This window comes from Cebus imitator, unplaced genomic scaffold (genome assembly GCF_001604975.1).
Source record: "Cebus imitator isolate Cc_AM_T3 unplaced genomic scaffold, Cebus_imitator-1.0 Scaffold552, whole genome shotgun sequence".
Classification (NCBI taxonomy): domain Eukaryota; kingdom Metazoa; phylum Chordata; class Mammalia; order Primates; family Cebidae; genus Cebus; species Cebus imitator.
Genome location: NW_016107867.1, coordinates 260020 through 274057, shown reverse-complemented (window position 1 = coordinate 274057; position 14038 = coordinate 260020). Strand labels below are relative to the sequence as shown.

Here is a 14038-nt window from a genome sequence, read left to right as displayed (position 1 = left end):
TTTCTCTTGGGGCTTTGCCAGCAGGAGCTCCTTCTTGCCTCTTCCCTTTACTCATTATCCAGCATTTTCCCTTCCACCAGGGATGCTTTGGCCACATTTCCCAGCTTCTCATTGCTTTCCTCTGCTTGACTTGTTTCCTGTAGCCTGTTAACCAAATTTAACAGGCTTGTTTTATTCCAAATTTGCACCAATTCGAGTTGGTTTACCTCTTAGAAGGGTGACTTTTGCATCGCTCCAGGCAGCTTCTGATTCATGCAATTATTGAGAAGGACTGTGGGTAAGGGGGTCTGAGCATTTGGTTTATTTGCTTCAAACCTGTGCAATCTCCCCTTCACCCACCCATCCACCTGTTCATCCACCCACCCACCCATCTACCCTTCCACCCTCCATCCCATCCTTTCATCTATCCACCTGTTCACTCACTCACCCACCCATCTACCCATCCATTCTCCACCCCATCCTTCCATCCATCCACCTGTTCACCCATTCACCCACCCTTCTATCCATCCACCCACCAGCCCATCCTTCCATCCATCCACCTGTTCACCCACTCACCCACCCATCTACCCATCCACCCTATCCTTCCATCCATCCATGTATTCACCCACTTACCCACCCGTCTACTTGTCTACCCACCACTCCATTCTTCCATCCATCCACCTGTTCACCTGCCCACCCACCCATCTACACATCCACCCTCCACCCCATCCTTCCATCCATCCACCTGTTTACACACAAACCCATCCACCCTCCCACACCCATCCATTCTACACCCACAGACAGGAACTGACTCCTGGTTGTACCTGCTCAGTATTCAATGCCCATTGTTGAAGAGACAAAGAGAAGTGAGAAGCAGTATCTTCCTTCAATGAACTCTCATCTAGAGAGTGTCACTTTTCATCCTTCACTAAGAAAGGCTGATTATTAACTTCCCCGCCCCCGCCCTCAGCTTAGAACAATTGCAGCAAATGTTGTTTCCCAGGCACATAAGTGAGCTGCAACTGTGATTGGGACTGGAACTATCAGATCCTCGTGCTGCCTGGATAGCATTCTGCCATTCTTTCACTTCATTCATGCACCAAATATGGATTGTGTGCCTCCCATGTGCCAGGGATTATGCGAAGAACTGGGGTTAAAAGGGTTAAAAGGGGCAGACATGGTGGCTCCCACCTATAATCCCAACACTTTGGGAGGCTGAGGTGATGGGGGTGATCACTTGAGGCCAGGAGTTCAAGACCATCGTGGACAACATAGCAAGACCCCTAACTTCACAAAACATTTAAAAATTAGCTAGACATGGTGGTGCACACCTGTAGTCCCAGCTACTCAGGAGGCTGAAGTGGGAGGATCGCTTGAGCCCAGGAGATTGAGACTACAGTGAGCTCTGATCACACCGCTGCACTCCAGCTTGGGTGACAGAGTAAGGCTTTGTTTCTGAAAAACAAAACAATGAAAGAAAGATTAGGAAGACACAGTCCCAGTGTGGGGAAGCCAGCAGTCCCTGTCCAGCCCCTGGCACACCAGGGCACAGCTTTAATCATCTCAAGCCTCTCCCTCTGCGATTCATCAAGCAGAGCTAATTACTTCCTTCCTCCCTCGGGTTACTCTGCTGTCTAGTAAAACTTTTAGGGTGTGATCTCCTTCTGGGATGTGATCTCCCTCTGGGGTGTAACTCCTTGAGGACTGAGACCCTTTCCTGTTTGTCTTGCTTCTCACAGTGGCCAGCCCAGAGCCTAGGTCCCATGGGGAGCCCATGTGTGTGGGATGAGTGGTATGGGGAACAAATGTGCCCCAGGCAGCGGTTAGGGCAGAGAGGAGGAAGTCAAGTCATTAGCAAAATACTCAAGACTCCAACACCCTGAGTCCTGTCCTCAGCCCAAACTAGCTGGGTGACCTGAGTCAGATGACCCAACTTCTCCATGCCTCAATTTTGCATCTGTGAAACAGGGGTGACAGCAGCCCCCATCACAGGGCTGCTGTGAGGGTTCAATTAGCTAATACAAATAAAGCACAATAGCAAAGACACAGAACCAGCCTGGATGCCCATCAGTGGTGGCTTGGAAAACGTGCTACACACACCATGGAATACAATGCAGTCACAAAAAAGAATGAAATCACGTCCTTTACTGCAACATGGATGCAGCTGGAGGTCATAGTCCTAAGAGAATTAACGTAGGAACAGAAAACCAAATACTGCATATTCCTGTGTATAAGGGGGAGCTGAACATTGGGTACACGGGTATGTAAAGATGGGAACAACAGACACTGGGGCCTCCAGAGGGGAAAGGGAGGGAGGGGAGCAAGGGTTGAAAACTACCTATTGGGTACTCTGCTCACTGTTTGGTTGACAGGGTCAACAGAAGTGCAAACCTCAGCACCCTGCAATATGCCTGTGGAATAAAGCTGCACATGTATCCCCTGAATCTAAAATTTTAAAAAAGAAGCCAGCCACGGTGGCTCACACCTGTAATCCCAGCACTTTGGGAGGCTGAGGCGGGTGGATCGCTTGAGGCCAGGAGTTCCAGACCAGCCTGGCCAACATAGAGAAATGCTGTCTCTACTGAAAAAATAAATAAATAAAAATAAAAAAGAGAGGAGAAAAAAATTGTTTTTACTAAGAAAATAAATAAGGTGCATGGTACTATAAATGTCAGCACGGCAGCTCCTGCATCGGCCGCCGATGTCATTATCCCATGCCTGCTTCTCCTTTCCACCTACCGAGCTGCCCAGACAGCGCTCCCAAACTGTACATCCCGACAGAACGCTGCGCCTTCAGGGTGCCTTTGGAGCAGAGCGTCTTCCCAAGTACCTCTGTCTGTACGTGTGTATTTCTACACTGTAGAATTAAAATAAATTGCATGTTAAGAACATGTGGGGGTGCAGCAGGGATTGTCCTTCAAAGAGAGAAGTGAGACCGACTGCGAGTGGGGAAAGGCGGGGCGGAAACTTTAGGGTAACTCCACTAGGGCCCTGTGGGTGAGTGTGGGGCGGAAACGGACCCAGAAATCCGAGGGTTTCTGCCCACAAGGTTTCTGTTCTCTTCTTTCCATAGAAAACAAAGGACCCAGGAGACAGACCCCAAATTTTTCAGTTCCACTTAGACAAATCAGACTTGAATTAAGGCAGTAGCGTTGGACCTGGCTTCTCCATATCCACCTCCTTCCCTGTTCGTGCCAGAACCACGCCTCCCTATCCCAACCGGCTGCCCTGCTGGAACCTCCTTCAACCAGAGCCCCTGGGCTCAGGGATGGAGCAGGAACTGATCGGGTGAGCATCAGCCCAGGACAGGCTGGCTGCTCTCCAAACTCCCCCAGACCCTCCCTCTACCCTTGACCTCTTGCCATGGGCTCAGCCTGGGCTCTGAGCACCCCAGGGGGCTGTGTGGGGAGCTGGGTTCTGCTGACTCAGGATCCCTCGGGGCTGAGGAGGTGGGTGATGGGCAGCCCCTTCCTTCCTTGCTTACACCATTTCCCCGGCTGCCATCCTTCCTCTGGAATCATCAAGTCATGATTCACTGCGTGGGGCTGTGAGTTTTAGACTCCCTGAGGTCCTGATTGCAAGCCCCACGGCTCTCATCTGTAACGGGGGTGGGCTGAGATGAGAACGCGTCCTGTCTTCCTCTTTGCTGAGCCTGAATTGTCTGTTCCAAAAGCGAATGGTCTCACCTTGGCTTTCTTTCAATTTGAGTTCACCTTGACTGAGCCTGGGGTACCGCGGGAGTCGGTGGGCAGCTTGAGAGGAGATGGGGCCTCTCATGCATCTGGGGTCCTCCTCTCCTGCCTCCTCCACCTGAGGTGGACCTCAAGCAGGAGAAAGGGGGTGGCAAGGCCAGGATCGTGGCCTCCTCAAAGGCGAGGCCTCACTGGCCCTCACCCTGCCCACAAGCCCCGCCCTGCATCCCCAGTTGCTGGTTTCTTTTTTTTTATCCTCTCCAGAACCTGCGCCACTTCTTCCTCTTTTTTGGGTTTTTCTGTTGCTATTTCCTTCTTGGCTTTCAACCCACCATCTTCTCTCTCTGCGGTTTTCCTCGTCTCCCCCTTTCTCCAGGGCCCACTCCCAGCCATGCTGCTCAGAAGTGTGGGGTCCGAGGCTCTCCCTCCAGGTGACAGCGCTGCTGTGTTCGTCACACCTATGCCTCCTCGGCCCACGCCAGTGTGGCCACCCTGCTGCCCCAGCGTGGCCCACTCCGGGGTCTCTGATGGCCTCTGGAGCCAGAGCTGGGACAGTCCTCGTGTCTTCCCTCACTGGATGTCTGGCAGCCTGCTCTGTGGTTTGTGTCCCCGGTCTGCCTGCCTGTCTCTCTCCCCGCCTCCTTCCGCCTCTCTGTGGGGCCTCCTCAGTCTTCAGGTCTCCTGCTCTGTGGCCACCGCTGCTGTTTCCATGGCCTGCATGTACCTCCCTTGTCACACTCTCGCCAGGACCTCGACCGGCACTTCTGCTGATGGGTCCAGAACCGAGCTGTTCCTGAGGTCCAGATCCACATACCCAACTGCCTCCCACCTCTCTCTCGGAGGCTCCACAGACACCTCCTTCCCACCAGGACGGCTGTCACAGCACAGCAATGATCACAGGCGGCAGCCCAGGCTCCCACCTGCTCTCCCAAGCCCTCCACACCCACTCAACTCTCCCAGCAATGACAGGGGATGTGATCCCCATTAATTCCCTTCAATGCTCCCCTCTACCCCAGGATAAAATCAATGTGTCTTTACTGGGTGTGGTGGCTCACACCTGTGACCCCAGCACTTTCAGAAGCTGAGGCAGGAGGTTTGATTGAGGCCAGGAGTTTGAGACCAGCCTGGCCAACATGGGGAAACCATGTCTTTACTAAAAATAATGATAATAAAAAAAATTAAGGTGCAGTGGTGCAATCCTATACTCCCAGCTAATTGGGAGGCTGAGGTGGGAGGTCCTTTGAGCCCAGGAGTTCTAGGCTACAGTGAGCTATGATCACACCACTGCACTCCAGCCTGGGTAACAGAGCAAGATCCCGTTTCTGAAGAAAAAAAAAATTGATGTACATACAGTAGGGCGGCTTCCAGGGCCTGGGGCCTGCTTCCCTTCCTCTCCTCCCAGCGGCCCTGACCTTGTCTCTTACCACTTCCCACCTCTGACTGTCTGGTTCCCTCACTGATTTTACACACATGCCCTCCTGTCTCCTGCCTTGTCCATGTCTGGCTGCCCTGTCATCTCCCGAGTTCTATTGCTTTCAATGCTCAGCTCAAGCGCCGCCTCTTCCAGGAAGCCCTCCCAGAGAGCCACACCTTCCCAGCCTGGGTGAGGCACCCTGTGGTCTCTGCTCTTCTCCCTCATAGCAGTGAGCTTCTTCTTTATGTATCTGCCTCTCCGCTGACACCAGGGCTGGGGCTTTGTGGTTTACGTTTTCTTCACCTAGCAGAGGGCTTGCATCTCCAGGCTCAAATTAGGCTTCTTGAGTAAATGATGAATAAAAGAGTGAATGAATAAATGAGAGTACTCGCTCTGTGCTCCTCCTAGGGACCCGGATGCCCCATTCCTCGGCCCAGACTTTCCAGGTCAGAGTGGAGGGCTTCCACCAGGGTTTCCTTCAGGGTCCTGAGGGGCTGGCTTCTGCCCACCCACTCCAGTCTGGCTGAAATTTCAGGGTCAAGGGCACCTTCTGCCAGTCACAGGGGAGCCTGAGAGGGCAGGGCAAGGATTTGCATCCACTCAAACAAACAGCATCAAGCCAAGTCATATGATGAGAGTGACTCCGGCCAGGGGGTGGGCATGTGGGCTGGTCCTTGGTTCAGTTGTGTTCTCTGCCCGCCCCGTCTGACTCACCCTGACAACTTTCTTCCTGCCCCTGGCCACCTCTCTGGCCACTTGCTTCCTCAGTACATTGATCTAGCTCTTCCTGAAACAACCCAGGAGCTCGGAGCTTCGCATCTGACCTTCCAGTCATGACCAGGACCAGGACAGCACTCCTCCTGTTCACAGGTGAGCCTGGTCCCCAACGAAGTGGGACTGGGGACCCAGGCCCAAGGGAGCCAAGGCCCTAAACTGGGGGTTCAGCCTGGGGGGGGTCAGGATCTGGGTAGGAAGAGAGACTCAGGCAGGAGAGAGAGGCTGGCACACAGGGTTTGGGATCTGGAGTTTGTGGAGTGTCGGAATGAAAAGTTAGCATCACTGAGATGCTCAGTGCCGCAAAGAAAATTAGCACTGAGACAAAGGATCTTTCAGCAACACAATTTTTACCTCTTGGACTGCAGGAGGGGTACTCTCACCAGCCATCTTGCCAGGAGAGTGCAATTAACAAAGGAAAAGCAGACATATTTATCCCTTACCCATTTGGGATCATCCTTACTGCTGTGTCCGATCTCCGTTGGCTGGAGCCAGACCTTACAATCTAAACTCAAATCTGATTGGCTAACAACTTAAAACTTTTCTAAACAGGTAAAAGCAATGGAAAGCTGGGACATGCCTGTGAGCATGTCCAGCACAGACATCTTGGTTAACTAGGGTTAAAGTACAAGGAGGTAGAATGTACCACGTGCCTGTAAGCATGGCATGTTTAACAGCTACATAGGATAGGGCTTAACAAGAGGATATTCTTTAACAAGTGTTTCTCTCTTGTTAAAGAATAACACTTATGATTTATTCTTTAATAAGAAAGGAAACTTTAAGGAGGAACATTTTTACTTCCCACATGGAGGGAGAGGATATGGATGAATCAATTTTGGGGGAGTTCCAGAGATGCCGGAAGAGAGGACAGTTGTCATGACACTCCAGGGAGTTTTAATCTTTTTATTTTTCTTTCTTGAGACAGAGTTTTGCTCTTTTTGCCCAGGCTGGAGTGCAATGATGCAATCTCAGCTCACTACAACCTCTGCCTCCTGGGTTCAAGTGATTCTCCTGTCTCAGCCCCCCGAGTAGCTGGGATTACAGGCACCCACCATTGTGCCCAGCTAATTTTTTTTTTTGTATTTTTAGTAGAGACAGGGTTTCATCATGTTGGCCAGGCTGGTCTCGAACTCCTGACCTCAGGTGATCCACCTACCTTGGCCTCCCAAAGTGCTGGGATTATAGGTGTGAGCCACCGTGCCCAGCCTCAGAGATTTTTAAAATAGGCAGAACGTGCCAAGGTTGTGCTCTGTGCACAGCATACCTTTGGTCCCCAAGTTTTCCTGGACATAGCACCCCAGGGGCACAGTGGGGAAAGATCCTCTTTAGAACCTTAGTACTGCTCTGCAGAAACAGAGAACTGAAACTCGACAGCGGATGGTGGGTGAGGGGCCTCTCTGGACTCTCGGAAGGAGAGAAGGTGATGAGTTAGGTGTCCAGAAGACCCAGGCACCCCAGGCATCAGACTTAGAGGCCCCCACTGGGGCTGGGGGTGGGGGGCAGCCAGGCAGAAGGAAGACCCTTCTCCAAAGCTCTCTTCCCACCTCCTCCCCAGTCTTAGCGACTTCTCTGGGTTTCAACTTGGACACAGAGCGGCTGACAGCCTTCCGTGTGGACAGCGCTGGGTTTGGAGACAGCGTGGTCCAGTACGCCAACTCCTGGTGAGGCCCTGGTGGTGCTGGCCTTCGGCTCCATCCTTCCTCTCCCTGCTTAGGGCCCCATGCTCCCCACCCTGCCCTGTTATTTGCAAACTCTCCTCTCTGTCTGGTGTAGTGACTGCCCTGGCTTATGCAGATTTGCCTTGAAAGCAGGCCCGATCTCACAGCTAACATTTACAGAGCAGTCAGTGCAGTGCCAGGCTCGTCACAGGGGACGCGGCAACCTGTGAGTTGGAATCAGTCATGCATAAAACACTTATTTGTTTTTTTTTTCTTTTTTTGTACACATTTAAAAATGTATAGAGAGATAGGGTCTCACTATGTTGGTTACGCTGGTCTCAAACTCCTGGGCTCGAGGGATCCTCCTGCCTTAGCCTCCCAGAGGGCTGGGATTCCAGGTGTGAACCACCACGCCCAGACTCAACAAATATTTCTTGAGCACCTACTATGTCTCCATACGTCAGAAAATCCAACAGACAAATCCCTCCCCTGTAGAATTTAAATTATTAAAACCCATCTTGCAGATGAGGAAGCCGAGGCTGGGAGAGGAAATGTGAACTCCCCCGAGGGCAGCTGTGCCCACTGTCCATGCTCTCACCTGCAGTGTCTTCTCTCCCTGCAGGGTGGTGGTTGGAGCCCCCCACGAGATGACGGCTGCCAATCAAACAGGCGGCCTCTACCAGTGCAGCTACAGCACCGGTGCCTGTCAGCCCATCAGCCTGCAGGGTGAGTCACCGGCCCCCCAGGACCCAGGGCCAGGTTCCCAGGCTCCCCTCTCCGGGAGCCCGTGCTCATCGGAGTTTCACCTCCAGCTTCTGCTGTATCTGAGACCTTCACCCTCAGACCCGCTTCCTGGCCTCTCAAGGCCTCCCCACCCAGTGCACCCCTGCAGTTCTGTCAAGATCCAACAGCCCCCTTCGCTGTCAGACCTCCTTGTCTCCCAGGTGGAGGTGACCCCTGCCCAGCTCTTCCATAGCCTTCTCTGTCCCCATGAGGGTGACCATGCACATATCTGTCCCGCAGTCCCCCGGGAGGCAGTGAACATGTCCCTGGGCCTGTCCCTGGCGGCTACCACCAGCCCCTCCCAGCTGCTGGTGAGTGGCCCTGGGTCACAGGAGGCCCCTGTGGGAGGGAGGGGGGACCCGGGACCTCAGGGGTTGGGGGTCTCATGTAAGGTGGAGGTGCCGGAATGCGAGGGTGCAGGGGCAGCCCTCCAGCAGCCCGCTGTGTCCCCAGGCCTGTGGCCCCACCATGCACCACGCGTGCGGGAGGAACATGTACCTGACCGGACTCTGCTTCCTCCTGGCCCCTACCCAGCTCACCCAGAGGCTCCCGGCATCCATGCAGGGTGAGTGTCGGGGCCACTGGAGGGCTTTGAGGAGCTCACGCGCATCTAACTAGGGGTACAGTGGGCCAGAGACACTCTTGCCAGAGTAAGTCAGAAAGAAGCGCTCTGGAAAAAGAGTTACTGCATGGTGTAGCGGTTCCCGACGCCGCTGCCCACACACCCTGCACGTCGCCCGCACACCGTGTGACCTTTCGTGGGATCTTAACCTCTCCAAGCCTCAGTTTCTTCATCTGTTGAATGGGGAGAATAACACACCCAGCACTGAAGTAACACAAGATGATTCATGGTCAGGGGTTAGCCCAGAAGCTGGCACCAGGCGACAGCCCTATGAAGGCCGCTGCTGTTATTTTTAGAGAAGGGGATCTATTTTCATCCAATGGGTCCTGGGATATGACCAATTGGTTTGTGCAGTAGGAAAGGTCAGTGAAGGTACAGTGTGAGCAGCATGTATGTATGTGTATGCATGTGTACATGTGTGTATGAGCATGCATGCATGTACACACACATGTGCACACACAGGTGTACATGTGTGCATGCATGTGCATGCATGTGTGTGTGTACGCATATGTGTGCGTGCGTGTGCACGTGCAGGTTGAGGTGCAGGGCCTGACTTCCCTGGTGTTGATGGGGAAGAAAGATAAGGAAGCGGAACAGTGGGCTTTTCAGACCTTGCGAGCTGAGGCCTCCCCTGGTTTCAGATTTGCTCTGAAGCCCTTGGTGAGACTGACGTCTGGCTGCAAATAGCGTGCGCCTTCCAGCACCTCTGTGGGTCCAGACTCCATCCACAGGGGCCTGGCACCCATCAGAATGCCCAGGATGCCTGTCTCTCTAATGGAGGCCTCTGAGGCAGAGGGGACACTGAGAGGTTGCGTGAAAGGGGGTCTCCCCTCCAGGTGCTGGAAGAAAGTCCTCTTCTCAGGGCAGATGCTGCTTTCATGCTGGAGGGAAGTGGGGGCCTGTATTTAAGCTGGGAACAGAACAGGCCCAGTGTGTGGTTGCTCCTGGGATGATTAATTTAAAATATTAAAACAATCAAAGCAGGAGGGTTGTTTGAGGCCTGGAGTTTGAGACCAGCCTGGGCAATAGAGTGAGACTTCATCTCTACAAAAATAAAAATAAAAAGTAGCTGGGTGTGGTGTTACATACCTGCAGTCCCAACTACTCGGGAGGCTGAGGCAGGAGAATTGCCTGAGCCCAGGAGTTGGAGGCTGTAGTGAGCTACGATTGCACCACTGCGCTCCAGCCTGGGTGACACAGCGAGACTCCACCTTAAAAAAAAAAAATTAACAAAACTATACTTTGGGAGGCTGAGGTGGGTGGATCACAAGGTCAGGAGTTCAGGATCAGCCTGACCAATATGGTGAAATACCGTCTCTACAAAAATTAGCCAGTTGTGGTGATGTGCACCTGTAATCCCAGCTATTCAGGAGGCTGAGGCAGCAGAATTGCTTGAACCCAGGAAGCAGAGGTTTTGGTGGGCCAAGATCATGCCACTGCACTCCAGCCTGGGCAACAGAGCAAGACTCCATCTCAAAAAAAAAATAAATCAAAAACATAAAGCAAATCAAAAAAACAAACTACCATTCAGCACTGAGCAGTGAGGACAAACACTGGCCAGGGGCTGGGGTCAGGTTGTGTCATTGCTGGATGGGATGACACTGGGGGAGGAAGGGGGGGAGGGTCCAGGGAGGTCACAGATATTCAGGGTGGAGGGGTAGACCCTCACTTCCTGCCATCTGAATTGGAGAAATCCTTTTTTTTTTTTTTTTAAGAGACAGAGTCTTACTCTGTCACCCAGGCTAAAGTGCAGTGGTACAATCACAGCTCACTGAAGCTTCCGACTCCTGGGCTCAAGTGATCCTCCCACCTTAGCCTCCAGAGTAACTGGGACCACAGCCACCATGCCCACACCCAGCTGATTTTAACAATTTTTAATAGACGTGGGGTCTCACTATGTTGTCTAGGCTGATCTTGAAATCCTGGGCTCAAGCAGTCCTCCTGCCTAGGCCTCCCAAAGTGCTTGGATTACAGACGTGAGCCACTGTGCCCAGCCTGACCTTTACTTTCTTATCGGCCGGGCTGGCTTCGCAGGAGTGAGCAGCTTCAACACAGACTCTTTATGCAACTGTGAGAATGAAGGGGCTTGTCCCAGGCAGCAGGGTAGGGAAGCCCTGCCCCCAATGAGGAGAGGACCCAGGGTGTGGAGACTGACTCCCATCGCCAGACTAGGGGCTTAGGGGAGGAAGGGTGTTGGGAGAGTCAGCTCTTGTGGCCAGGAGGCCACGGTCCTGGGCTCTGGGAGTGTCCCTTGGAGGACCTGTGCCACCTCCTTCCCCAGAGTGCCCAAGACAGGAGCAGGACATTGTGTTCCTGATCGATGGCTCGGGCAGCATCTTATACAACAACTTTGCCACGATGAAGAGCTTCGTGAGAGCTGTGATGAGCCACTTTCAGAGACCCAGCACCCAGGTGTGCCTTCGGAGGAGGGAGCCTGCTGAGGGTGGGAGCTTGGACCCTGGTGAAATGGTCTCAGCCCCGGCCCTGTGTGCTTCTCCCAGTTTTCCCTGATGCAGTTCTCCAGCAAATTCCGAACACACTTCACTTTCAAGGAATTCAGGGACAGCTCAAACCCCCTCAGCCTGTTGGCTTCTGTCTACCAGCTGGGAGGGTACACACACACGGCCACCGCCATCCAAAAAGTTGTGTGAGTCCTGACTTCTCCCAGGCACAGTCCCAAAGCATCCAGGTCTTCCCTTGAGCCTCATCTGTCTCCGCAAGAAGGGGACAGGCAGGGACTGAAATCCAGCCCGTGATACCCTTGCCAAGGTGGGACCTCTAGGTGGGACTGGAGCCTCCCAAAGGAAGGGCACCTTCTCATTTTCACAAGGGCACCAGTGGCTAATGTGGTTTTGTTCACAGGCCTCTAAGACCTCTTCTTTCCTGTTAGGAGGGAATTGTTCCTTGCCTCAAATGGGGCCCGCAGGGATGCCACCAAGATCCTCATTGTCATCACTGATGGGAAGAAAGAAGGCGACTGGCTGGATTATGATGATGTCATCCCCATGGCGGACAAAGCAGGCATCATCCGCTATGCAATTGGGGTAGGGCATGGCGACGCCTTCCGCCTTCTCCCTCAGCTTCCTGTCAGGGCAGTTTCCCTTGCTTTTCTCTTTGAGACAGGGTCTTGCTCTGTCTCCCAGGCTGGAGTGCAGTGGTACAATCCTAGCTCACTGCAGCCTCGAACTCCTGGGCTGCAGTGATTCTCCCACCCCAGCCTCTCCAGTAGCTGGAAACACAGCTGTCCACCACCATGCCTGGAGATTTTTATTTTATTTTATTTTATTTTATTTCATTTTTCATAAGCCTGCTGCACCCGGTGTTCCCAGGTAGTCTCCCATCCAAGTACTAACCAGGCCTGACTCTGCTTAGCTTCCAAGATCAGACGAGATCGGGCACGTTCAGGGTGGTATGGCTGTAGATGCGATTTTTATTTTATCTTATTTTATTTTATTTTTTGGTAGAGATGGGTCTTGCTATGTTGCCCAGGCTGGTCTCTAATTCCTGGCCTCAAGCAGTTCTACCACCTTGGCCTCCCAAGGCACAGGGATTACAAGGGTGAACCACCGCCAAAAACATCTCTTTCAAGGGTAGAAACACCAGCTCTGTCGGCTCTTACTGCCTTCAGGATGAAAACTCTGGCCCAGCCTGGGGACCGTGGTCCTTTCTCCTAAACTTCCTGCTGCCGTCGGGGGCTCGTGCTTCTCATGTGTCTGATGCGTGCGGTCCTGCCGACCCTGCAGGGTTGTTGAAGGATGCTGCACCCAGTGCACACAGATGCATTCCATTCATTATTTTTACTGAGTTCATCTTTTCTGGGGACAGGTTGGATCAGCTTTTCAAAACAGAAACTCCTGGAAAGAATTGAATGACATTGCATCGAAGCCCTCCCAGGAACACATATTTAAAGTGGAGGACTTTGATGCTCTGAAAGATATCCAAAACCAACTGAAGGAGAAGATCTTTGCCATTGAGGGTGAGTCTGAAAGGGAGCTTTCGCTTGGGAAATCCTCAGCTGTAATGCCTTTCCCTTTGGCACCCAAGGCTCCATGGAACCCACAGACAGCAGCCTGGTTCTCCCACCCTCCTGGGGCCCCAAAGTCCATCAGCTTGTCCCCATTCACATCCCCCAGCACTGTCAGAGCCACCCCAAAGTGGCCCAAGGAGTGGCCCTGCTCCCCACAGAGAATGATTTCACACCACCGCCTGCTCCACTGCAGTTACCAGGCCCAACCCAGGAGACCCTTCCATCCACACCAGGCCCCATCCCGCCCAGGTCCCTCCAGCCATTCACCCCCCTGGGCAAGGGGCACATGGGCACTTGGTCCCCTCAGGTCTGCTCATAGTAATAGGGTCCCCGATGAGGACCTGGTCGGTGCTGCGGTCGCTGTCCATGTCCACGGAGCAGAGGGGGTCCCCGAAGTCAGAGCCGATCTGCAGGGCAGAGCCTGGTCCCTGTCACAGGCACCAACCCTTCCTGTAGCCTCCAGTCTTAGCTTCTCCTAAAGCTGAGGTGTTCTTCTTGGACCTGGCAAAGCCCACCTCCCTCCCTGGCACTCAAGCGTCATGCCTTCCCCTAGGTACCGAGACTACAAGCAGTAGCTCCTTTGAATTGGAGATGGCGCAGGAAGGCTTCAGTGCTGTGTTCACGCCTGTGAGTGGGGCCCCTTAGGCTGATGATGTGTGGTGAGGGGACGGTGGGAGCAGGGAAGGCCAGGGTGGGTGGCAGGTAGGCGAGAGGCACGGGTGGCCGGCCTATCTCTGGGACATGTGTCTTCCTTCTCTGGCCTTTGCTCAGCCCTGGAATCTTTTCCTCCCAGGATGGCCCTGTCCTGGGGGCTGTGGGGAGCTTCAGCTGGTCTGGAGGTGCCTTCCTGTACCCCCCAAATATGAACCCCACCTTCATCAACATGTCTCAGGAGAATGTGGACATGAGGGATTCTTACCTGGGTGAGAAATGGCCAGGGGCTGGGGACAGGTGAGAGATGCACTGCCCAGGGTGGGGTCCAGGGTTCTGGGGAGCAGGATGGGGCTGTGCTGTCTGGGGTGGGATTCAGGGTTCTAGGGAGGGGGATGGGGCTGTGCTGCCTGGGGTGGGGTCCAGGGTTCTGGGGAG

At 53.4% G+C, this 14038-nt stretch overlaps 1 protein-coding gene and 1 pseudogene across 1 annotated transcript in view; one reads left to right on the top strand and one right to left on the bottom strand.

The window, feature by feature from the left end:
• Positions 1–5380: 5380 nt before the first annotated feature.
• The window catches only part of ITGAX (integrin subunit alpha X), a 31431-nt gene continuing 22773 nt past the window's right edge, over positions 5381–14038 (top strand). Inside the window, exons 1-11 of the mRNA XM_017515451.2 lie at positions 5381–5955; positions 7415–7520; positions 8140–8243; positions 8541–8611; positions 8754–8865; positions 11204–11334; positions 11424–11569; positions 11813–11966; positions 12748–12898; positions 13503–13576; positions 13743–13900. Coding sequence (XP_017370940.1) covers positions 5919–5955; positions 7415–7520; positions 8140–8243; positions 8541–8611; positions 8754–8865; positions 11204–11334; positions 11424–11569; positions 11813–11966; positions 12748–12898; positions 13503–13576; positions 13743–13900 — 1244 coding nt within the window. The 5' untranslated portion in view covers positions 5381–5918. The remainder of the gene's footprint in view (positions 5956–7414; positions 7521–8139; positions 8244–8540; positions 8612–8753; positions 8866–11203; positions 11335–11423; positions 11570–11812; positions 11967–12747; positions 12899–13502; positions 13577–13742; positions 13901–14038) is intronic.
• Positions 12227–12345, bottom strand: LOC119469038 (annotated as a pseudogene).